The sequence below is a fragment of the Poecile atricapillus genome, chromosome 1, assembly GCF_030490865.1.
Source record: "Poecile atricapillus isolate bPoeAtr1 chromosome 1, bPoeAtr1.hap1, whole genome shotgun sequence".
Classification (NCBI taxonomy): Eukaryota; Metazoa; Chordata; class Aves; order Passeriformes; family Paridae; genus Poecile; species Poecile atricapillus.
Window position 1 is genome coordinate 79,815,665 of NC_081249.1, and position 27,463 is coordinate 79,843,127.

At 40.4% G+C, this 27,463-nt stretch overlaps 1 protein-coding gene across 1 annotated transcript in view; it reads right to left on the reverse strand.

Moving 5' to 3' along the window:
• Nucleotides 1–27,463, reverse strand: part of FAT3 (FAT atypical cadherin 3) — a 398,795-nt gene that overhangs the window by 293,156 nt on the left and 78,176 nt on the right. The window contains exon 3 of the mRNA XM_058828676.1: nucleotides 15,212–18,523. Coding sequence (XP_058684659.1) covers nucleotides 15,212–18,506 — 3,295 coding nt within the window. The 5' untranslated portion in view covers nucleotides 18,507–18,523. The remainder of the gene's footprint in view (nucleotides 1–15,211; nucleotides 18,524–27,463) is intronic.

The window sequence follows — 27,463 nt, forward strand, 5'->3', positions numbered from 1 at the left end:
CTGCACTAGAACGGGGGCAGGCCCAATGGGTGCTTGCACACCAATTTCGGACACCATGGAGGAACCAAGGCCACCCTCAAGGCCCACCACTGCCACAGGGCTGCAGGTGCTTGACACAACCCAACTCCGTGCTGATGGGAAAGTGACCTTGCCACCACCACGACACAGTCATTTGAATTGTGTCATTTCACTTTCAAAGGCTGATTTTCCCAGAACAGAATATCCCAATGAATAATACGAATAGGCTACATTATTTTCTTCTGCTTACTTTATATACAGATATACAGGAATTTTGATTACAGCCTGAACAGTTCCTGTTTCACCCTAATATTAAGGGAACCCATCATGCTCAGCAATATGGAAATCTCAGTTAACAACAAAATAGAAACGTTAACTCATTTAGGAGCTGCTTCATGAGAACTGAGGTAACCATCTATTGCTTACTGCCCCGTGCTCATTCAAGAGAAAAACCACATCTACATAAATAACTGCAGATGAAAATGCCAATGCCTCCCAGAGTAAAGAGATCTGAAGGCAAATCGCAGGAAGCCTAAAGGATACAAATACTGCATTAAGGAGAAACGTGGTCTGGAGGATTTTGTGTTGAAGTTTCAGGACAATAAAACTCAAATTCAGCAGCTACTGCCATGATATAACAACTGCCAAGACAAATACTTTTCTTTTATATATTTCTTTTTCATTTGTGGCACTATACATTTTGTTGCCATGACAACTAAATGTTTTCTGCCCATCTGTATGGTGACAGAATAGACACATACATCCGTTCACAGATCTTGTTTTTAAAAGACAGATAATATTTCCCCAACTTCTGTATGTTTTTAAAGCTCTCTTTAGTAAGAAGCAGAATATTGCAGTTTCTCTAAAATAGTGGACCATAAATCACACCATTCAGGCAGTATGTTGCCCAGGAGACACTCTTAACATCACTCATTGCCAGCACAAATGAAAAAGTCAAAACGGAGGCTGGTGACAAGGACCAGGGAACATTAGTTTCAGCATGACTTTTTCTGTGTTGCGTTTGCTTATCACCATTAGCAGTATCACTGCCAAGAGACCAACTTCCTTTCTGGCTGGTTAGAAACACAAAGCCATTTTCACACAAAAAAGGACAATATATGAATTATTAGGGATAGAATGATCTTTTTTTTTCTTTTTGCCATGTAGTCTAATAACTCTTTAAGGTCTTTTTAATATTTTCTATCCCAAAGAATCCACATCTTTTGAATATATAAGTCAATAAATAAAATAAACTTCAGTGATATCAAACAACTCAACCAAGGACTGTAGCATCAATTATATTTGTGTTTGCTTAAACCTTAGGTACCTCCATTAAATAAATACGTTATTTCCTGTAATACCTAGTCCTGTTCATACAGATGGGCCAGGCTGTGACACTGACATATGAAATTATTCCAAATCGTGCTATAATTCCTGAAATCTTTAGGAGTATTTCCAGTCCTGTGCTTAGCTCCAGTTAATGAAAAACTGAAAAACCTCACCCAACTGGCTCTTGAGTTAAAGCAGTGCAAGGCAGAGACGACAGGGGTTTGATGGGGAGTTGCCTGGAATTTAGATTGTACTGGGAAGAAACACTTCCACAAGAAGATAAAACCATAAAAAGCCAAGAAAAACAGAGAAGGTCAAGCATCACATGAAATAAAGGAGAGGTCTGCAACTCTGCTTGCGGGGTAGAAGTCATAAGTTCAATCAAAATGGGAGGAATATGAAATGGCAGAGCATGCTTCCCTTAAACAACTACCACCTTCTATGCCATACAACACAGCAAATGTTTTGGCAAGGCAGTGAAGCCACGGTAGACACGTCATCCTTCAGCACATTTCTGAGCCAAAATACCACCTGCTGCAGGCAGCATTAATCTGCTTCCTCAGCTTCTGCAGGCTGCCTCAAACTTCCTGGCCCCAAACCCAAAAATGGGAGTTAGTAGCTCAGATTAATTTCTGTTGCCTCTGGTGAGCCTCATACTGGATTTAAAATGAGGACACTGTAGCAATGCTCCTCACTGACATGGAAAATACTCAAGAAGGTAAGTTAGCCAGCAGCTGCCAGAACTACTTATTTAGGTAAATAGAGAGAATCTTCAAATGAGCTTCTGTTGCACTTTGCTGTCGTCTACAGCTTTCCATCCTTGCTACACTCACACTACACCCATGGCATGGACACAAATCCTGCACATTTCTGGCATTTCAGAACATGCTTTGTCATGCTCTGTCTGTTGTCCTGCAGCTGAGCATGCTGGGCTGGAGGTACTCCTGCTTTCCAAGGGATAATATGGCACAAAAATTCTTGTTCTGGATAATAGCAGAGCCCCATCCTAGCATGGGCCCTCGATAAATTATGTATAGTATCACAAAAAGTATTACCTGTCTCAGGAATACTGAAGGGACATTCTCCCATAGCACCTGAAAGCAAGAAGCATAACTCCAAAAAATTCTGAGTCCACCATTATGTCTTAAAAGGAATGCTTTCCCAAGGCAAAATGTTCAACAGCTCTATCCATCAATGGCTATCAGCTCCACAATTGGGAAAAATGGCTAAAAACAATACTGTAGCTTCATTTTTTATCCATTTAAAATGATGCATCAAAGGACTACTTGCAACATGAAGCCACAGCCAGCCCCTTTGCCAGGTCAAACAGAGACACAGCAATTATGGCATGCAGGGAGAAACAGTAAGGATCTGTCTCATCTGATCCTGAAACTTAACATTTTGTTTCCACCTAGCACTGCAGTGAGCCAGGATTTGAAGCATCACTCACCTCTGAAAGGCTGATAGGAATGACTGAGCAACATGAGCACATGGCTGTTTTAGATGTCCAGTGCAGTGTAACATTTCTATTGCTAATCATTTGGAATAAATGTACTGGCTTAAATAGGTCACTGTGATTCTGCAGTTCTCCTGGGAGATTAAACTGGGAAGAAGCGACTCCTGAAGGGACTTCTCTTCTAACACCCTCCCAATACCAAGTGACTGAATTACCCAGTTGCTGCACTGCATTTTGATACGTGTTTCCACCAAAATCACTTACAGCATTTTAAAGCCATTAATCATGCAAGTATCACAACTGGCAGAAAACTGCCTTTGACAATGTGATGATCATTAGACTTATTGTACAGACAGGTAAAGTGAGGCATGAAAAGGTTAGTTATTCTGCCAGAGGGATTCTGTCTCTCTCCGTGACATGCAGTAAGCCGCTTTAGCCATCTGATAGTTGTTCTGACTTGTGATTTCAGCTTGAGGCTCAGGGACCCACACCATAAACACCACGCAGCAAACAAGAATCCCAATCAGCCAACACACCGAATCCCCACATTAGCACACTCATCCCCTCCCCACCAAAGCCAGGACAAAGCAGCAGCTCTTGCATGTGTCATTTCCAAGAAATTCCTCCATCCTGCTAAATCCACTTCTGGTTTATCAGGTCGACTCTTCACCAAGCAACTTCTACAAAACAGGGAATTACAAATTTCCCATATTGACAAGTAAATGTCTACTATGTCTCAGTATGAATTTCAATTACATGAATTACACCAGTGCAGCTCTGTGGACGTTCCCAAATCCACATAGCCACAAACATCAAAACGGCAATGCAATACTTCGCTTTGCACCTGATCTCCTTCTCTAGCTCTACCAAAATGGCTTGTGCTTGCAAGGCCCATAAATGCAATCACGGAGCTGATTCCCCCACTCTCTTCCTCAAAAAAAAAAGATGAGTTCCTCCTTTGTGGCTTCCTTGAGCTGTTTCACCAGTGGCTGTGGGGAAAAAACAGAGCCACTGAGGGGAGGTAGTAGGAACAGCACTCAGGACCAGGAGTGGGCTGCCTCTGCTGTTGTCAGAACAGATAAATGCCAGGTATAAAGGGAGTGGCAATCACAGCCTTTTTTAATTGAAAACATGGGATTCTTCAGAAGCAATTCAAGTTGCAAAAGCTTGTTGTTAAGCTTGTTTGCTTGGTTGGGGCTTTTTCTGTGTATACATCTACCCTTTAGGAACCCTACCAGTAAGATTGTGTCTCCTAGATCTAGGTGACCAGGGAAAGGGGATCCAGGGCCCCTTTACCAGAGCTTCCCATGCCCTCCAAGGACTTGCCAGGAAAGTCCAAACCCACTTGTTAAAGTGCACTGGATTATGATTGACAGTGTGACCACACAGTTATTTCTGACCACATTCAATGTCTAGATAGAGCTTCCAACTGTTATGAGTTTTAATTTGTGGGTACAGAGACAGAAAAACAGATTTTCTGAGAATTAGCTGGATTTTATCTTTGCCAGTGACAGATTAATGTTCATTATGAGAGATTAAGCAATTAAAGGAAATCCCCATGAAAGAGAAGAAGCATATGCAAAAAGTTTTAAACACTGGTATGTTTACACAAAGACAACAGGAACCCTTCTGTGCTCCTAACAATATAGTAGAGCACTTTGCAATATCCACCAGCTGAGTGGTTTTTTCCACTTCCAGCATCAACAAATTCAATCTTTATAGCTGAAAAAATTTCAACATTATTTAAATATTACCTTATGTTTTTAGAAGGAAGCTACTACTGGTTTCAATAATAAACTGATGGAGGGGCAAACTTTAGAATCAGCAGTCCTAAATTCATTCGGTCACATTTATGAAACAGATTTTGCTATTTACCCTTTAGCCAGCACAGCTAAATGCCAGTCCTGGCCTTGCCTCATAAATAGCCTCCATCTCCTCTACAAATGTCACTATGGGCACAATCTTCCCTTTTTGATTACTGTGCTTGTCTACAGTATGACACTCTGTACCTCAGAAGCTGCTTGCTGCCCACACTGAACTACTGCCCACACCGAATGTTCCAAAAAGCCTCATTAAAGGCAGAGCCACATTGGGTAGCAAAGGAGCCACACACTTGCAAAAAGCATCTCATCTCATTAGCAAATGGCTGATGCAACTGCTCCTCGTGGAGATGAAGATGCAGCACTCATTTGAGGTACAGAAAGCACAGAACAGCCTGCCCTATCCTGGTACTGTGGGAGTGAAAATAGCACATTAAATGTTTGTTAGGTTTCCAATGGAAGCTGTACTCGTAGCTCACAGGGGCTCAACCCGCTGCTTTCAGGACTTCCTTAAAGAGAAGAGCAAGGCAAGTGTCTCTGAAGGGCAGTGCTGGGAGATGGTGAAGTGAGGAAGGCTGCTCCGTACTGGGAAGTCTGCCCCATACTGGGAAGGCCCCCACAGCAACTCAGACCACTCAGTGCCACCCAGAAGAATCAGCCACAAAGGCTGGCCGAGGTTTCTGTCCAGCTGCCAGTCCCACGGGCAGCTCAGAGACTCCGGTTACCCCTGGACTGACCCTTGCTGCTGGTGCTTGTGGCTATCCACTGCTCTTTCCCCCACAGCAAAACAGAAGGTAATCACCCCAGAGGAAGCTGCATTAATCACTGATGATGGCTTACACTAAAACCTGCCATCGTCAAGGAGTTATTGTTAAATGGTAATTAAAGCAAAGTAAAATACCAAAACAAACTAACATATCCAGTGGAAGTAGAGCAGAGCAATCAAACCAGTTCATTCTTATAAACTATCTCAAAAAGAAACGGTGAAATCCAACCCTTTTTAAATCAGCTCCAAGATCCTGTACAAGAAGGGTGGTCTCACATGGAATGACATGCTGGGACTCAGAAGAATCTGCCCCATCCACCACTCTTCGCTGTGGCTAAGTACAGCTTCATCACGGAGATCACCTGAGGTTCCCATGGCTTTCTTTTAATGAATTTGTGCATTGTCATTCCCCTGCTTCCAAAAAGGAGAAAAACATCTCAAACTATTAATTTTTCTGCACCTTTCAGTAAAATGGAAACCACATAAGCATTGTACATCAAAGAGCTTCCTTCATTAAAATGTGAAAAATAATTTGTGTACTTTAGATGAAAGGTGTTCTGGGACTGTGAAGTATTCTGGCAAATTTAATTAAATCCCGCAGTTAATCTGTTGTAAAAATAAAGATTTTGGGAAAAAAAAAATTAACTGGTTCACAGTAATAGTTTGTTTTCTTCTTTTTGCCAAATCTTTACCCTACAAAATGAACCATTGGTGAGAACCAAAACTATTTTCAATGACAAAATTAATGATTATGTGTAAAGTTACATTTCCTGAACACAGATTCTCAATAGAATTTTCAAATGAAGATGAAAAATCCCCAAATAAAGATGCATAAAATTCATTATGGGCCTCAAATATCTAAAATCAGAAAACAATTTGCTATGCATATTTTACCAAAACTGAAAAACCAAAAGCTTCAGCTGTGAAAGATAGGCAGACCTCGCCATCACACTGTGGAAGCAGAGAGCTGTTGAAACCACACACAATGAGATTGCTCTCACCTTTCCCGTCCATCACCTTGAAGAATTGTTGCTCATGTACAGTGACCACATTTTGCTCAACTCCAAGATTATCATCAAAGTAATTGGAAAACATTTCCCAAAAGAAGTAGCTGCAGGCTGCCTCCCCCTCGAGGGGGGTTGTGGTAACCAGACTGTCTCCAGTGGGTAACAGCCGCAAAGTTGAGACATCTAAGAGCAAAAAAATCAGCACGTGTCTCACTGGAGGGGTGGGCAAGTGCCACAGCATGCCCTGATATTCCCAGTCGTTTACGTGGGGGATGTGCTGGCGTGTGCCACAGCTCTCTGCATGGAGGAAACAAAGTCCTACACCTTCCCACACTTCCCACTCTGGTGGAATACTGCAGCAACACTTGTGACAAACTTCTTGCCATAACTGAATTTGATTTACCCCTTTTGTTCACCCTGGACAAAATGACCTGGTCAATGCCAGCAGACAGCTTCACTCAGACACACAGAGATGTATTAGTGCAAACACCTAATGGAAACCAACTGCAATGAAAACCCCCTCCCCGCATGTACTCTGTTTGGCTTTCTCTCAGTTATTTCTTACTGGCAACACTTCAATGCTAATAAGACACCATAAGTGTATAAAATGCAATAAAGATGTTTACATTAAACAGCAGACTACAGATTAAAAGAATCTGTTCCATGAGCTACAGAAGCTCATCTCCAAACATCTATTTTCAGGTAAACATGTATATGTGAATTCAAAGAGATCTGACAGTGGAAGGTCTTTTTAATTTTATTTTATTTTTACCTTGTTGGCAAACACCTAAGAAGTTCCAAGACTTGAACACTGAAATTATCCAAACAGCCTTAAAATGTGACACAATTTTTTAGCAATAAGAGCAATGAAAGCTTGGAAAAGCTTTTCAAGCAACTGACTGATTAACCATTACTCGTAGCCCTTGAACTGAAAACAGCTTTATAAAAAGTACCCTCTAATCCAGCTTCCAAGGTAAATCCTTGAGCCTACCTACATATTCAAGCAGAGGAAGAGATATGTAATCAGTCCAGTGTTATCACTCCAAACCAGCTCCACAAATTCCTGATTAACTCTGTCCAGTCCTACTGTTCCCTAAAAAGCCACCAAACCTGCGGCAAGGTCAGACAACAAAACGCATCCTCAATTTTATTGGCCAGCGGAGATTTCTCTCTCTTGGACTTGTTACAGGAAAGGATTAGGCAGTGCAACAAAATGGCTCCATGTAACCTTAGACATTGTCCAAACATCCTCCTTTGTATATCCCTGGAAGAGAGGAGCGCCCACATTGCCCTCCACATGCTCCTAAGCTCACACTTTTGCATGAACGACATTGTTTCTCAATGTCTTTGGCTTCCACTGGTGCTGTGGAACAGCTGAAATGGATTTTTCTCCGGTTTCCTCTGAACTACCATGAATTACTGCTCATGGTCTGAAGTGATGCCAGGATAAAGCTGGTGCTCATGTGCTCAGACTGATCACCAGACACTGGAAGTCAATTTCCCTCTAGTATCATCTAACTCACTACCTTGTGGCTTGGTCCCTTTTCTGGCACCTTGGAGATCAGCTTCCTGCAGAAGCACCTGGGTATAATTTAATGGATGATGATGCATGAGCTAATATAGAGGTCACTCTGGGATTATACACTAAGAAAGTGAATAACAGAATATATAATACAAAATGCTCTTGGAAACATCTCTCAAGGGTAATAAAGGCTGACAGGAGGAAATACAGACTACACATTTCTTTATTAATAAATAAACTACTTGGAGATTGAGACAAAATGTCCTATCACCAGGAGCATCCTGAATAATACAGGAGATTCTCTAAACATTTTCCAAAGAAGGGAAAGCATGCAAATTACAGCTAGCTATAAAAATTGTATGTTGTGAGCTGGTTTATGGGGTATAAAGCCTAGAGAACTGAACAGCATGAATAAAACAATTCTGCATGACTGGCCTCACTTCGGAAACTTTAAAAGTATGTCAGAATGATACTCAGAGCTTTTAAAAGTAAATATTTTCATAAGATGATGCATTGTTTTAGGGTTCATATTATTAGAAAAAAAGTTAAACAAATTTTTTCCAGTGAAACTAAGACAAGCCTTGTTCTTTACTAATTTACATCTAGAAATGACAGGGAAATTATAAACACACAGACATTGAATTTGTGTAAAAAATATTGGCTTTCTACCACAACTAATTTGAAAGAAAAAGAAAAGCGTTAGTGATTGTTGTCCTAAAAGTAGAAATCTTCTATGAAGAAACACTTCCACTGTTAAAGGCTGCCAGAGATAACTCACAGAACAATGGTAACACAGAACCACAGGCTCAGAAATAGCTGCTCTCAGGAATGCTTCATTCCTGCCTGACACAGAGACAGGCTGACAGACCAGATTCTGGCCAGGACTGTGCTCTGTGATCCATCTTGCACACCCCTCCCCAAAAAGGCTGCTCAGGAGGCACACTATGGACAGGCTGAGGACTGATGATCTAGTCATGAGTGCCTGCTCCATCCAGGTGCCTCCCCTGTGAGCAACCCTGTTTTCCCAAGCCACCTCCCAGCAGCACCCACTGGTCTCTTGTGGTGTAGCCTGAAGTTACCTTGATCACTGGGTTTAGAAGCCTGGGATAACAAAGAGGCTCCAAAACACTGTCTCTGGGTAATGAAATTTGCCTACACTATCTAGGAAGATGAAGAATATCTGTAATACTAGTGTCTCCAAGTTCTACAGTGAATTAAATCCTGCCAGTGAGTCTACCCAAATCCACCCACTGGCTCCTACATGCCCCCATAAAATTAAACAACTGAGAGGGAGGAAAATGCGTATCACAAATTATTTTCATTTTCATTTACTTTGTTCTGAGGAAATGCTAGCAATGGTCCCACATAAATATTATCAAACCACTCACATTGCAGTAGTCCTTCAACATGCATACATGATAACTGAAAACTATTTTAGGAGACAGCAACAAGATGCAAGGAGTCTGAAGCAGTAAATTCGTTCCTTTCTGCCAAATAGATGGAACTGTGAAGGCAGGTCTGTCTGGTTTATTGTAAACTATATAATCTGGTGTTTCTAGTTTCTATTATGAGTCATTTGAAGACATGATTAGGGTTTTCCAGAATCAACTTCCTTCTCCAGCCACAGTTTGTCAGGAATTTCTATCACTTTTGAGGTATCCAATCAGAAGATCAGGTCATTATCCTTAACACCATAAATAAACCCACGGAGTCTGTAACAATTTGAACTCTACCTCCATTTAACAGTACCTTTAAGCTTTCACCACTCTGAAAGACAGGACTGGCTTGTTAACGTGAATTTCAGGGCTGAAATACCTAAAGATATTAAGCTAACAGGGTCACCTACAGCTTGCATTCTTATCAGCTACTCCACAGGGTTAGAAATTAGTGTCAGCTAATGCCTAAATTTAAACTTCTAATGAAAGTTAGAGTACTCGGGTTCCCGAACAACCCTAGGAAATAAAGTTAGTAAGTTCTGAAAGCATTCCTTAAGTCTGTGCTCATGGGATTTGCAAGAACATTAAAGATCCCATAAGCATTTCATTAACACCACTGTTTTGTCTTTGTGTTTCATTTCAGCAGGACTTAAGATGTTTCTGTGCTTTCTATGCAAGTAAAAAACTTGTTCCTTCAGTTTTCCCACCTGTGCAGTGGAGTTAGTAATTCCTTGCATGTCATGATGCTGCTCCACCAACTCTGACAAACCCTACAGAAGCCCCTGCAGCGGAAGATGCTGATTTTGTCTCATCTCTCTGCTACTCTAGAACTCACTTTGATAATTTCTGATTACCAGCACATCCATGGGTAGCATAAGGGTAAATAAAGAAACTCTTTGAGTGCCAGGCTGTTACATTACATTCTACATGTAGAAACAGATACCAGACTAAAAAGTGGAGCTAAAGTAAAAATGCACTTTAGCTGAACTACAAATCAGCAAAAAATGAGGAGGATTCCTGCATTTAGGCCTGATCTCATCTAACTCAACCTTTCAAGAAGCCAGGAACTCCCACTAGTTGTTCAGATCTTCACTGCAGCCAGAAAAAAAGGTTCTGATAGATGGTATTTAGTCTCCCAAGGCAGGTGGTATCATAAACCCATATGCATTTGTTTGACTCATCACCAACTCCCGAAACAACAAAAATACACCCCTTTGCTGCGGTATCAGCACTATGAGGGTGTATACACCAGAGCTAAGAAAATCCAGGTTTTGAATAAGGCAGTGTAGGATCTCTGACAGAGACCATTTCCACAAGAGTAGTCACAACTATAAGAGCTAACCTATGATAGAAACTCAGAGCACACCCTCATTCAACAAAATTTTTGGAATTTTTGGAATTTTGCCACATCTCTGATCATTTTGTGTCACAACTATCTGGAGTTCTAGGAGTGGGTTTTACCTAATTTTCTTCTAAGGAACTGCAATTATCAGACTGGCAAAGAGAGTGGAGATGCACACCAGGCAGGAAGCAGTACTAAAGATGAGGAAACGGCTCCAGCTTCTCTGTAGCACCACAGCTGCACAAGAGGAAGGTTACTAGTCACTTCTACAAAATCAAAATATCAGATATTGATCAATTTCTGTAGATAGAAAAGAGGGTGGGATGCTCTAACACTGTATTGTCAGAAAATGAAAAATCATCAACTATTATTTACATTACTCTCACCCCTATACTATTAAAAACCCTTTTTCCACTTTTTATTTCTGTAAGTGCACTTATGTGTGGGTTTCGGAATGAAAGGTGATTCTCAGAATTAGATTAAAACCATGAATCTGGTAGAGAGGAGTCATAACAAATTACCTAGCAGTAAGGCTGACAGTATATATTCTTGTTCACAGTTAACAGGGATGGGCTATGTCTGACCAAAGCAAGGCACTCAGTATAGACTTCTACCTGAGCCAGTCTCACAAGGACCTTTGCACATTTTTACAGCATGATTTACCCAACTTATTTCTTATTTTTACATTAGGGTGAAATGAATCATGTTTCCCAGTTGCTTGTTTCCTTCTGTTGACTTGAAGAACCCTGCAATGATGAGTTCTCATTGTAGACAACCATATTTTATAACAGATTACATATCTGTATTCCAAGAAAAGGAACATAAAAAAACCCCAAAAACAAACAAAAAAAAACACCCCAAAAAACCCTGTCAGTTCTGAACAGGAGACAGAAGGATCACATTATATGCTCCTCAGTTCATGGTTTTTAAATGGCATGTTTGCAACATTTACATCAACAGTCAAGAAATAAAAAAGTGTTCCTCCATTTTTTTTTAACCTCTAGAAAAGTCTGAAACCAGATTTTTAGCTATGAATCATGACTGACTTCTAAACCAATAAGAAATTTCATTTTCTATCTAAGGTAGTAGGAAACCACAGATGGAGTTGAAAGGTCAGAAACTGGAGCAATTCACTTCAGGAGACTATTTATTTACAGGTTTGTACTGGCTCTGACTCCTGGAAATGGAAAATAAATCCACTGAAGCAAATTTAGAAGTGATTCACACTTCTAGCTGGCAAATACTTTCTATGCTTCTGGTATGAACTGGTATATTTAGCAGTGAATGCTGTAACAACAGTAATCTTCCAAACCAATTCTATATGATATATTCTATTCTATTCTATTCTATTCTATATAATTCCATATGAGGCAAAGAGCAACACTGTAGGAAGGAAATTCCAGGCTCACCCCACGGTACATCTCTTACCAAACTACAACAGCTCCCAGATTGCATATTCACACTGTGCAAAAGGATCCATGAGACCAATACAGAGAAGAGTCCCAAGCTCGCTGACTGCAATCTCCTCTTCCAGCCTGAATGAAGAATAGCCTGTTGTGGAACCCACACCAAAAGCTAGATCAAGCTTGATGGAGACAGATCACAGAACCATAGAATCATTTAACTTTGACAAGACCTCCAAGATCACAGAGTCCAACAATTAACCCAGCACTGCAAAGTCCTTCACTAAGCCATAGCCGTAAGTGCAACATCCACACACTTTTTGAACACTTTCAGACATGGTGATTCCACCATATCCCTCGGCAGCCTGTTCCAATGCTTCACGGCTCTTTCAGTGAATACATTTCCCTTAACACCCAATCTAAACCTCTCCTGGCCATTTCATCTTGTCCTGACACTTGTAGAACAGACTGAACCCCGCCTCACTACAAGCTCCTTTCAGGCAGTTGTAGAGTGTGAGAAGATCTCCCCTGAGCCTCGTTTTTTCCAGATGCACCATGATGCACCTATATACATCTGTAGAGGAAGAAGCCACCATGACAACAAATGTGCAGCTGCATGGTGTAGTGTGTATCCATCATGAAGGCCTGCTTCTCCTCATTTCAACTCCTCAGTGTGCCTCAGGGAGCAAAAGCACATCTCACTCAATACACAGGGCAACATCATTAACAAGCAGTAGTTCAGAAAAATAAAAACAATGCACTTGAGCAGAATTTTGCTGAAAGCACACGCTTGCAGTCCAGCCTGATCATGCATCAGAATGAATTTGGCCCAGTTTATATCCTAATGATTATAATGGATGCTGCAGTCATCATTTCATTAAGGCAGCAGCCAAAAATATTGATTTCTTATACTTCACACTCCTGCTTACCTTCACAAATTTCAGGAGAGACAGAACAGAAGCCAATAGAGTTGGTGAGTTTAAAAGTGACAAATGAACTGCACTGAAAGTAAATAAACAGCTATCTCTTTATAAATTAATTCAATATGTGACTTAAGCCCTTTTCTACAGCTAGAAAGCTGATTCATCATTCAGCAGCATTTAAGTTGCCACCAGTTCAATAGCAGAGTATTAATGTTGCATTCTATTTGACACAGAAGGTCAAATCCTACGTTCAGCTTACAACATCATGACCCAGAGTAACCCTGAAGTCCTGTCCTCCACATCGCCCTGGCTGCAGTTCTGCACCCAAAGTGATCCTCAAATTGCTTTCAAGAAGGCTTACGCAGCATGGAACATTTGGGGAAATCAGAAACAAGAATCCCAGATCTTTTGATCTGCTGGATTATCAAGTCTCTTCTGGAATAATTAAGTGAAATCAAGTGAAATTGCACAGGTTGGTTCATTTTCATGTAACACTCGTGAAAGAGTGAAGGCAGAAAAATCTTTGCATCTCGGGAGATTTGGGGCTTTTTTTGCCTCCACAAAGTAAATTTCAATTTTGGAAAGAAAGTATATTTAAGCACACCGAGTACAATTTCCACTCACATTAAAACATGATTTGTGCTTGAACAAGGGACCTAACTTATTCTAGGCCATCACCTCTATTAGTGTAGGCACAGGGTAAAAAAACTGGTTATTTTACTTATGAGTGACACACAGTGAGTTACTTTCCCTATCAGCTCTTTCAAGTTCAAAAAATGTCAAATGATTTCTCTATCAATACTGTAGCATTTGCATCAGCCTCCCAGTGCTTCATAAAGAACCCATTGAGATGAAGTTGAAGTTCTACTCAATAAGTAGGTATGATGAAATTTTCAAATGCAGGAGCTTAATATTTAAACACATGTCCAAATGTCTAAATAATGTTGCCTGAATGCCTTCTGCTACTAGCTGCACTGTAGGATATGTGAGCTCCTAACATTTCTGGAAATTACACTAGGTGCCCTCTTGACTTCTGACACTCAAGTCTGATGTTTCTGGACATAAGGTTTTGACTGCAATCATCTGTGTACAGCTGTAGCAGCAAGACTATAGCAAAAATAGAATAAAAATATTTTTCTCTGCTTATACTTAGATGAGAGCCACAGCATTTGTAATGTCGTCTGTTTTTCATAATGTTCAGTTTAGAAAGTTGACATTTGATTAAACAGTCTGAATTTGCCAAAACATACATTTTAATCTTATGTTTAATACCACATTCTCAATTAAAAGCTTTAGAAGAAGACATACAAACCACAGTAAACTCACAGACCTAACATATTTAATGTAATTTCTGAAACTGTTGACTAATATTTTCTAATTTCCTCACTAGTTCTAGTGGTGCACAGCTGCACCATTACTCCCAACAACCATCAGACATTTAAGCAGCTAGCTTTTAAGTGTTTTATTAAACACACTTTTATATTTAGCATTTTGAACATTTTCCAATAGCGTGGTAGGGTAATAAAGTTCAGCATCTGAAAAACCTTCACTATATTAACAATGCTTTCTGACATCAATGTTTATAATAGTACCGCCACCAAAGGAAAGCTAGCACAGGTCGTATACAGCTATGAACATTTCCCTGGATTTCTACCTTATACATAAGTTTACTGATAAACACTGTGCCACAAGAAAGCATATTACACAGGATGGTGTGTCATTCCAGAGTAACTCCCATGAAAAATGACCCCCAGCAACAAGAACAAGACCACAAATAGGTTTTAGGACAAAATAATCTTTCTTTCATGCTCCTTAGTTCCTTTCATTTGGTTTAACACCGAATTCAAGGTCATGAGTATTGTGACTCTGTGGAGGTGGCCTGAGTAATTTACAGTGATCAACAGATAATGCAGTGACTGTAAGCAAGTCATTCTGTAACTATCACTGCCTTCTAAATGGAGTCATCACATAGCTGCTGAAAAGAAATGGCTATTATTTCACATCCACAGAGTGATGAATGTAACCAGGTAATTAAATCATGTCATTGCTGTGCCTGGAAAATCCTTACTTAATTTTATCTCTCCTGTTAAGAAGAACTGAATCTCTTGTTCAGGTTAGAAAACAATTATGCCTCAGTTCTGCTTTTGAAAAAAAACCTCTATGAAGGAGAAATTAGAAACAAAACTCACCAGTTTCTTCATCGATGCTGAATCTCCCCAGGCCACTGCCGTCCCTGATGGAATACTGGATCTCCCCATCTCTTCCAGAGTCCTCATCTCGAGCAACAACTTGCAAAACACTTGTACCAATGCGGGAGTTTTCCTTTACAGATCCAATGACAGCAAAGTCAGGAAAATAAGGGCTATAAAGGTTTTCATTAACATCCACCACTTCAACTTCCACAAAAGAAAGCGAAGATAGAGAAACTGGGCGCCCCTTGTCCTTGGCGCGCACGGTCAGGTTGTAGAACTGCTGCTTCTCATAGTCGAGCTCCTTGTTCAGGCGGATGGCGCCGCTGGCTTTGTCGATCTCGAACCGCCCGTTGTAGTCGTTCACCAGCGAGTAGCGGACCTGGCCTCCCAAGCCCAGGTCTGGATCATGAGTTTCCAGCCAAGCTATGACAGTGCCAACCGGCAGGTCCTCAAGGACCTTCACGTTGTAGCTGGATGGGATAAAAGCTGGGGAGCAATCGTTAACGTCATCCAAAAAAACCTTCAGAGGCACAACAGAGAACTGCTGATGGCCACTCTCTGCTCTGTCCCTAGCCTCAATCTTCAGTGTGTAGTTTGCTTTTGCTTCCCGGTCTAGTTGATCTGCAACATACACCACTCCCGTGGAACCGTTGATAGCAAATTGATGGGTGTCTGTCAGTACTGAGTAAGTCACTTCACCATTAGATCCTAGGTCTTTATCCCTGGCTTCTACCTGGATAATCTCTGTACCAAGACTTGTACTTTCTAAAATATTAACCGAGTAACTGTCCTGTAAAAAAACAGGCTTGTTATCATTTGCATCCTCCACAGTGACAGTCAGCAGTCTCCATGCAGATTTCTGTGGATTACCTAAATCATAAATTGTAATATTAAGGAGATAGAGCTCTGTTTTTTCACGGTCCAAGGGCATGAGAACACTAAGTATACCCATCTCCATGTCAATGTTGAAACAACTATCTACATTACCATCAGAAATTGTATAAAGTACTCTTCCATTAAAGCCTGAGTCAGCATCATAGGCTTTTATCCTGAGGATGGTGGCACCAACCGGCAGATCTTCTGAAACCTTTACATCAGTGGGAAAGGATTTGTCAAAATGAGGTGCTTGCCTGTTGACTGAATAAAAATCAAGAAAACCATCTTCCAAGTTCAGCTTCACATTTGCTTTTGCCTTTTTGAGCAATTTTTCTGCTAGCTTCTGAGCAACTCTAGTTTCTCTACAGCTAAATGTCTTTGAAGACACTTTCCCATGAACCACTGAAATATTAACAAACATAGCATCAGCGAAGTTCTCCCCATCAGTTGCCGTTATCTTAAGGCCAAAATTGCTGTTCTTTATGCCAGAGTTAACAAGAGATTTTTTAAGTTGCAGGACACCAGAGTCTGGATTTAAATAAAAAATGCCAAGTTCATTTCCAGAGATTATTTTGTATTTCACAAGCTCTAACTCATCTATGTCGATTGCAGAAACAGCAGTGATGTGACCACCAACAGGAAAATCAGATGAAATCACTCCCTGACAGGCCACTTTTTCAAAGAGGGGCTTGTTATCATTGACATTGCCTATGTATATGGTGACATTCACCTCACTTTCGTGGCGGTAGGGAGAACCCCAGTCAGAAGCTCTCACAATGAACCTATAGCTTTCTGGTGAGGACTCAAAATCCAGTTCCTCAGATGTGCTGATGACACCTGTAAACTGGTTTATTGTAAATGGCAGTGAGTTCAGACTGGCAATACTGTATGTGATGTATCCGTTTTCTCCCCTGTCTTCATCAACTGCTGACACTGCCAAAACGCTGGACCCCACTGGGACACTCTCATTGACGAATGAGCTGTAGGAGAGCTGCTGGAACTCTGGAGTATGATCATTGGCATCCTCTAACCTGACAGTAACCTGTGCTTTTAAATTACCACCTTTGTTTGCATAGACTTCTAATTCATAGAGGTCTTTCTCAATGATTTTCAAAGGACGAGCAGTAGTAATAAGGCCTGTGTTGGGATTGATCTTAAAATACTCAGCTTCCTCACTAGGAGATATTCTATATTCCACACCCTGAGGCTCAGGCATCAGCTTAACTACTGCAACCACCACACCAGGAGGAGAAAATTCACTGATCGAAACATCATATGCTTCCTTTTCAAACTTCAGGGGGATGCTTTCTTTCTTGGGACTAGCAATGTGGACCAGCTTGACCGCAGAAAATTTCTGAGGAGATCCTTTGTCCTTAGCTTGGAGAGTGAGGTTGTAACCATAAGGGAAGCTGTCCCAATCAATAGGCTTTCTTTCTTTGATTTTGTACTCATTCATCCATTTCCCTTCTTTAGTCAGAAAGAATTGTTCTAGAGGATCTCCAGCCACAATAGAAACAGATTCTATTTCTCCATTGGCTCCTTCATCTAGGTCATCAACGTTCACAACTGCATAGGTAGGTTCCTTGTCTGACGGGAAGGGAATGTGGGTTACTACACTTATTGTTGGGGCATGTTCATTTATACGTTCAATGTGAACATAAAGCTTGGCAGTGCTGCTTACGCCATTGTTTCCATAAAGCTTCATCCCACGGTCCACTGCCAAAATCTCAAGGTCATATCTGTTTTTCTCATCGTAATTTAACCGGCCGCTTAAGGAGATAACACCACTTGTAGGATGAACTGAGAAGAGATCAACTTTATTTTTAAAATAATAATAAAATTCACCATTGGACCCAATATCTGCATCTGTTGCAGTCACCTGTGCAATGCTAGTCCTTAAGGGAGTGCTTTCTGCTATCGTGACAGAGTATGTGGTTGGCGAAAACAAAGGTCTTAGGTCATTCATATCCAAAACCTGGATGTTCACTTTTGTCCATGCTTCCAAGTCCTCTCCTCTGACAGACCCTTTTACCATCAATAAATAGTTGTCCTGGATTTCTCTGTTCAATATAGCAGAATTCCCACCTTTAGTCCTTATTCTGAGGAAGCAGAAGTCAGCAATGATGACTTCCTCTGCTTTAAAAAAGCCCTCATCATCACCAGACACTATTTTGTACTTGATATCCCATGAAAGGTCAGCCATGGTAATGCCCATCCTTGTCTGACTGTTGACATAGGTCCTGGCTGCGGAATTCTCGTACACTGTGGCATTGTAAGTGGAATGTGTGAAGTGAAAGCCAAGTGGGACAGTCCCAGGAGCCACCTGGCAAACGCAGGCCAGGAACTTGACAATCAGAAGGGCAAGGCATGACGGAGGTAGCCGTGAGCCTGACCAGCGGCCCATATTCACATCCATCACATCATTCTTTCACCCTGTGACAGAGAGAGAAAACGGGAAATAGTTGATCAAGAGATAAAAACTGTACTATGAAGTGACATGTCCAAATTATTTACTAAATTTCTAATCAAAAGTAAAATCTATGTAAAATCAATTCACCACATATTTAAAAAGGGAGGGACTGTAAACACACCCATACAATCACACCAGCTCTGGGTATTTTAACACCTGTCTGAGTAGAACATATGCATGTGCACATATATGCATATATATATATATGACAAAATATATGTGTGTATGCACACTTTTTTTCATATAAAAGACCCTACCACATCCATATACACAGAAACACAGTCCAGAACAACACATTCTCAGTCCCAATGTTTGGAAGAGAGACAGGATTTTCATATGCATGTGGCACTGCGATAGTCAAATGTTACCTTTTTTTTTTTATGGTCAGTTAGGAATGATTACATTTGAGCCACCAAGAACAAGCAGAATAAGAAAGTCATTATGCAGTCATTACTTTAAATACAGATACCTTTAGAAAAGGCCCAGTGCCTCACTTCAAGAATCTAAATTGTGAGGTTAAACAGAGACAGAGTAAGCGGAGGCACTGGCTGAAGGTTGCTGGAGGGTACTGCAGAAGCTGAGAGCCAAGTCCTCCTTATCACTTCCTCCTTGAAAGCAGAGGAAAGGAGCCTGAGGAAACTAGGCAGGTGCTACCATAAAGCAGCAGGAATAAGTATCTTTGTTACAGAGTACATGCACTGCTACTTGTGAAAATCTTAAAAATCGATTTTAAAAGGCAATTATTGAAAGGCCCACTGCACAGACACATTGTTCTCATTGTCATTTAAAAGCTACTTGAAGATGTAGTTATTTTCCAAGCTAGAATACTGGGAGGAAAAGGATAGCAAAAGTTATCAATGACACAGGTTAATTTAAACTTCCAACAAGATTTCAACTTTCTCAAAGAGATTTATAAATTGCATGCAAGTTTTGGAATATGAACTTGTATTAGTTATCACCTTCAATATAATGGAGCAACTACTGCAGTTTCAGTACTAAAAACAATCAATTTATCATACTGATGTTGCAATGTCCACACACAACACTTAACTTCCTGATCCCACAATCTATACCCCATTGTTTAACAAACTGATCAATTTGGCAAATTCTCCCACGTGTTGGTCAAAGCCCTCATCTTTCAATACACTTATTTTCACATGCAGTTCTCTCCTTGTCTTTGTTTCCTTCTTATTTTCTTTTATATTTTATTAATGAAAAAAAAAAAGAATAAGAAGAAGAAATAAACTCTTTAAAAGAGATAATAAAAACGTAAGATTGTATCACCTTCTGCATCTGCATTCCCCAGAAGCCAGCAAACTTCATTTATGGCAGTTCCTTTTCTGAATATGCTCGCTCAATTATTGTGCACATAGCATGTGAATCCTATGATTAACATCTTGTTCCATACAGTTCATTCATCAAATAAGCATAATTCTCCACAATTACTGTGCACATAGCATGTGAATCCTATGATTAACATCTTGTTCCACACAGTTCATACATCAAATAAGCACAATTGTCCAATATATTTGGGGTACATGAGGGAACAGGTCTCCCCATGCTCAGGTTGACCTCCAGAAACCCCAGGATGGAATTCTTCTACTTCATCTAGGAAATACTATTTTATTGTTGTTGTCATTTCATTCAGCTGAAAGATTAGCAGTGGCACCTTATTCTTCAGCACAACATTCGACAATTTAATCCTCCAGTATGAAAATATCAAAGTCCCTTATTTTTATGTGATCACTTTTGAGTACTGACACTAAAAGCTGTTGCTTCAGACTAGTGTGGGAGATGATGCTAGTTGTATTTATATATATATATACATATATATATATATACATACATATATATATACACGTATATACACACAACATACAATAAACTGCTGAGGAAATTGAGCCAATGAAAATGAGAAATTCTAATGAGACAACTCATGGGAAAATAAACCTCTTCTGTGATATGCATTATTGAAACAATCAACAGACAATCACTGTATTGCTGCCTTTCATGAAGAGCACTTGAGCATCCTTTGTCTGTACCACAATACCCGTCTCTCCTCCTGCTAAGAGAGAGAGAATTTTTGCTGGCTTACAAAAGAGATTGGTGTTATATTCCATATAAGCACCTAGACTTCTTTCATCTAGGAAGTTCAACAACTTCCTAGAAGTTCATTTTCCTATTCTTTGAAGTAAGGAAATTAATTGTCTTATCCTATTTATGTCTTATTTGGTGGTCTAGTTTCTTCTGACCATGCCATAGTTCAGCATGAGCTGGTTTCTCTCCACCTTTGAGAGTCATCAACATCATATTTTCAACTCAAGCATAACTGGAAATCAGTTTTCTTGAGAATATCATTGCTACAAAAGAAAAAAAAAATATTTGAAACTTTACTTTAAGCCCTATCCAAGGTTACAGACTGCAGTGGCAGACAAGTATCAAAGTAGATATTTACAAAGCTTCGCGATTAGGGGAACCTAATGAAAAAGTTGTGTAAATCCTAGGCAATATAACACAACAACCTTATGCTCCTATTCCATTTATCTTATAATTTTTAAAGAAAACGGGCTAAGACCTAATCTCAAACACACTGCTGCAAACCCAGCCGTGTCAATAGCCCACCAAGTTTTAGATTTTCACTGCAATCAATATCAGTCCTAAAACACTAAATCCCACCTAGAAGCAGCATATGCATATGTGTGTGTGTGTGTGTGTGCTATTGAAAGCAGGTTTTAGCTATGTGTACATATGGAAACACAGAAACACAGATTGTGTACTTTTAGGTAGAATTTCATGGTTGGCAATGGAAAAATTGGACCTTCACATCAGGCAGCACTTTCAGAGTTTGATATCATCTCAAATGTGGTATGCAGAGTTGTAACAAGCTCCCCATTGAAGTTATTCATCTATCCATATATTTATATGGCCATCATCATTATATTAAAGTCCCAATGGATGAGCTATTAAGCTGCCACTTGGGCAACCTAAGAAATGTTTTATTCATTTACTGAATTCCTTTCTTCTGGGATATTTGTTTTTAAGAGCTCATAACACATACATACTTAACACACAGGAAATGTAACAAGATAGGTTTCAGAAAGAAAGTACAAAGTAACCCGCCATAAATTAGGAGGCATTTCTTTAAAGGCACTTCTTGTCAAAAAATGCTATGTTTGAAGTGAAGAGAAAGGTTGTGATTACTTTTCCTTGATTTTAAAACGTTTGGGCAGGAGCCACTAAAAAAAATTCCTTAATACTGTTCAACACGGTTAGTATGAAGGAAAAAAAAAAGGAAAAAAGAAAGGAAATTAAGGGAAATGGGAACAGGGAAAATGGAAAAGGGAAAAGCTTTCTGAGAGAGGAGAACTGCTCTACAACAGCAGCAGAGACTAAAAGGAAACAACTTCCTTCCAACTACCCGAGGTGAAAAAATAACACAATACAGGAGTCCAGAATCTTTCCACTTTAGCTCTCATTAAATACTCTGGCCTTGAAGTGGGAAGGAAAAAAATTGAGAAATAGAACAGTGTGTCTTGATTTTTAATACTCTGAAATAAACTTGAACATCATGGAGAACTCTATGATTTTAAATTCAGGTCATCATTTGAGTTATTTTCCTTTGCTCCTTGAAGAAAGACTAACTCTGTGACCCAAACCTTGCAGAATAGCTGCAAGGACCTGTAGGTGGCTGGTGCTCCTTAGAGGAATTGAGAGAGGTATGACCATCATCCCTTTATCTCATCTCGGCTCTGGCAACCTCTAGTCTGGGCTGCAGCCAAACATAACACCCCATCAGACAGAGAAGGAAGACTAAAGTCCCAGGAACTTCCAGGATTCCAGCACACCAAAAATGTGGCTCTAACTCAACATGCAGATATGAAACTGCTATCTGTTCCTTGGTTTGACTCCTTCTCCCTAGGCTAATTTTTCTAGTTCCAAAAACCTCCACACCATAAAATACTTGAAAAAGAAAACAGTGCATATGTCTCTTGGGTCAACAAGAGCTAAAAGGTCTATATTCTTCTAGAATATAAGGAAAACAGCAGGCAAATTCCTTAAACACACAGGAGGAATAAGCTTTTAGCAGGCCACAGAAGGGATAACAAAAGAGCCTTCTCCTCTCTCCCTACTTTGCCTCCAAGCACAGTTATACTCTGAGAGCATGTTTCCAGTTGGCCATTAGGCAAATTAATTCAGCCAATGTGACTAGCTAATAGAAAACAACCATTAGGGACTTTTTTACGTGTCCTTTGAAGACAAAAGAAACCCATCTGTGCTGCAACTTCCAGCTTCACTCAACCAAGGGTGAACAACCCAATAGAGCTCATATATAGGTCCTCTGGGTTATGAGGAAGAAAAAAGAGTTTCTCGACTTCAGGTAAATTTCTGAGAGTTGAGGTTTTTATGCACCCACACATATGAGAAAAAAAAGGGGTCAAGAAACCTTGACTGAAAGGTTTTCATCTTAATTTGCATTTCTCTTGGTGAAGCTGGGTAAGGAAGCATGTCTCCTCACACAGGACAGAACTGAAGACCTCATGGTATGGACAAATACTACAATTTGAAATTACTACTGCTTCCTTGAGAGAGATGTCACAATTCTCTTTCAAACTGTAGCTATTTAAATTTTACTAAATAAACAGCTTTTCAGCAAAAAAAGTATATTTAAAAATGTAAAGGTATTTTTAGGAAGCAGAACAGTAACATCACATGCACATGAAGTCTAAATAGTAGGTAGAAAAGTCATGCATCTGCTGCAGGAACAGAAGCTCTTGATTTGTTTGGAAGTGGTCTTAATCTTTCTAGCTACCTCCTGTCACTCAAATGTCAACACCAGTAACAGCTAATCTATGCTCATGGTCTAACCATCAACACACAAGGCATGAAACCTCTTCTTCTCAGTGTTATTTTCTACCAACAACAGCAATTTGACTACACAAAAGTTCTGCATGGCCAGGCTATGAGGAGCTGCAAAAAGGATACAAGGAAGATTGCAAAGAGTTGTGGTAGGTTTGCAGTTGTCACCTATGAAAGGCTTGCGCTGAGGTGCATCAGCAACAGAAAAAAACCTGACAGTAAAACCATTGTCAATATTGCAACCAGGAAGTGAGAGCCCATGTGGGTCAGTGCCCCCTTGGAAGAAGTCTCTTCCATAGCACAGAGCCACTGAAAACTCTTCCAAACTCATAGAAATTATTACTCTGGCATATGGAAGATATCGATCTAGGAGTTTAATGACCAAGGTGTCATTCTACCTGCAAAGCTGAAGCACAGGCCAGAGAGACACAAGGGTTTTTTTAACTCTCCTCTCATTACACAGGCAATATCACTAGTACGTTGTCAAATGAATACTGAGTAAGGCAAAAAAGTATGTTTGAACAACACCTCCCCTAGCCAGACAACTTCCTTGCACTCCACAATAATTCACCCAGCTAGGAAAGGCTAACAATTTACTGGCCAGGAAAGAAATCAGAATACAGAATAAGAATTGAGAACTTGTGCCATACAGAAATGAATTAAAGATTTGTGTTTGAATCTAGGCAGGAGGCGAAAAAAACCTTACTGACACCGACAGATTTACAACAGGAGATATATTCATGGAGCTACCTGCTCCCTGAAGAGCATGAAGATCTGCTTTTCCATATATATGATTATATCATGATGTGTTTATCCCCAAAAGAGAAGGTGAAGACAAAATGATCATTTCTGCAGAGTAAGCCCTTGCAAGAGACAGCACTATAAATCCTAACCTTTCTCAGAGCTGCAAATCCTCCTGCTGCCTGCATGTCATTCCACACGGGAGACAGGCCGCTCAGCGTGTAGCAAGTGTAATTCAGGCCGTCCCTAGGAAGTGAAGATTTAGCCACCCAGCCGTATGTTATGAATAACTTTGTTTTGCTAGCAGGTGCTGGGGATTTTTTTCCATACAACACCAATTTTTGCCAAGTATCAGTTCATCAGCAAATGCTTCCACTTGTGAGCAGGAGCCGAGCATCATTTTTCTTCCCAAGGAAAGGGTGCAAAGGGTCTGCCGGACTCTCCCTTTCCCCTCCAGGATGAAACGCGTCTTGAAAATGTAGGAAGAGGGGGGAGGAATAATTTGCCGCCATGTGAGATCTGTCAAAAGTGAATTCCTGGGAGCCACCTTACAAAGGATCTGAGCTTGTCCCTTGGTGGTCTGGCTCCAGGGAAACAAAGGCTGCTATCCGGTTTTCACGCTTTGTGTATCTCAAATCCCCCCCGGCTCCTGCTTCTTAGTCACTGTAAAATGGGGATGCATTTGGGCAGTTTTCAAATGAGCCAGTTGTTTTCATAGGGGTTTCCTAATGGAACACACTCAATGATATTATTTCTTGCTTATCTGGACTTCCTTTTTTTTTTACTTTCCCACTTATGCTTTATTCATAAATCTACTTTGACCCCAGTCGAAGGAGTCCTAGTTTGAAAGCTCTTTCAAGGTACCATGTCAGCAGCAAAAATCCAGCACTGCTGAGTCCCACTCCTGTCACTTCTAGTCTTTCCCCAGCTCTCCCTCCACCACAAGTAAATCTGGATCCCCTCCAAACAGCCAGTTTTTCCCAAGCTGCACCTCTGATCCTTAGGGGCAAAAGCTATACTCATACACCGACAAAGGCTGCTGAGGATGAGAAGCAGGACCACAGCCCACCATGGGGCATATTCCAGCAGCATATAGTGGGGCCTGAGCAGTGATTTGACTGGGCTTTTTGCAGCTCTGCCCTTACCATAATGCAAATAATAATGCTAATAAATAATAACAACAATAGTAGTAGTAGTAAGAATAATAATAAAAAATAAATAATAATAATAATAATAATAATAATAATAATAATAATAATACAATTGAGATGAGATAGTCTTCACACAAAACCCAAGAGCAATCTGAATCTCAACTTTTTACAATACCTGGGAAAACAGCAATGAAATAAACCCTTTTTGAGCTGCATCACTGATTTGAAAGTGATGTACCTGCAGCTAAAAAAGCATATTCCACCTTTGCCACACAAGGCTCAGTTCACACCATGAACTCTCTTCCATGGTTGTTTTCCTGCAAACTCACACTTGCTAGTCCCAGCTGCTGCTGGTTGCTGCCTCCAGTCTGTTCTGTGTTTGGGATACTGCACATACTCCTCCTGACAGCTTGCAGAGGCTTGTATAAACTATTTGGATATAGTTTAGAGTAAGAAAGAAGTCCATGAGATTTACAACTACTGTTTCCAGGGCCATAAATAGGTATGTAGGTATAAGGACAGCAGTAAGCTGTTACTCTCAGTGGAAAAAAAATACTATACATCTCCCTCAGACACTCTGTGTGGGGAGGCAGGGGAGCTCAAATGGTCCAGACCTTTATAGATGGGCAAATGAAAGGAGACTGAAAATAGAGATGCATACACAAAAGCTTCTTCACCATTGACAGCTCCGTGTAAAATGGACAATATAAAATGGAGATTAAGGGAAAAGACTGTCAGGTTGGACTAGAAGATATTTAAAGACCCCTCCCACACCTAACCATTCTAATGTTCTATGATTATGAGATGCCAAATCAAAATCATTATAGTCCAAAGAGACTGCAGGATAAAGCTTTTCACTCTATACCAAAAAAGACATATGAATATAGCCAGGTGCCCTTAAATAAAAACACAATTAAACAGAACAATCACTTGAGAATTAGCTAGACCTCACCAACCTAGTCAGGAAGAAAGAAAGAAAAAAAAATCCTTCTTAAGGCTAGGAATTGGATTATTTGTTTTTCAGTGCCATTTCTCTTCAGGATGCTGTGACACACAGCAATAGAAAGAGATCATGATGAAAGTGGAAGGAGAAAATATTTTGATTGAGAATCTCAACAAGTTTGAGATTTGAGAACAAAACCTTGATTTAGCATTTTTCTATGAAAAATGAACATTTTTTCTTTTGGTAGGGCAGGAATCTGCTGGCACTTGCTGCTGTGTCACAGGCACAGCACAGACCTGCTTCTGGAGCAACACAATGGAGCTGTCTACAACCAACTAGAGGTATCTGCATGGGTCTTGCCGGCTAGGCACTGCAGAGCAGCCACCTTTCTGAAAGCCAGCTCCTCAAAATCTGCCTCTCAGTGGCCCTCTGATAAAACAGTCTCTGTAAACTTGGACAAATTGCAAGAGCCCACAACTGTTCACAAAAAAAAAAAGAGAAACAAACAAAAAAAATGAATTTGATAAATACAGTGGCTGCTCTCCAACGTTTTCTGCAAAAAAATCAGAAGGTTTGACATTTGTTCAAAGAGACCATATTTAGAGAGAGGACTGCTGCCACTACTTTTTCAAATTACATCCAGCTCAGGCCATAGTAGTTTGTTCACCTGCCTAAGTAAAAACACTAAACAGCTACATCAGGCCAAATAAATCACACTTTCAGATAATGCAGTGGAATACACAACTGCAGACATCACATGGGAAACATAAAAGTAGATCAAGGCAGCCTTAAACCTAACAGTTCTGACAGAAACCTAGAAAGTTCCTTGCAGCTCATGTGTTAAGGTTCAAACACTGCAGAGTAGGAAAGCTCTCCAACAAAGCTGACCTTGGATTGCTATCTGCATTAGAAATGCCCAAATCCATACAAGGTGCTAAATCCAATTATTTTGAAGGGAATATAATAACATACTATTTTTGATGCACACAAGGGATTGCTTGGAGCACTCAGAGAGACACTGTCTGACACTCACTGGCTGTGAGGAAGAGCCTTTGGTACCACCTCTGGTGCCACCTCCACCAGTCACCACCACCCAGAGGGCAGCCCTCAAGGGAAAAGCACAGCACTGGAAGTCTTCAGCATGCTGGAACTCGTTCCACATTCCAACATTTCATCTGTACCGAAGCCAGGATTCTTCCCCCCTCCAATGG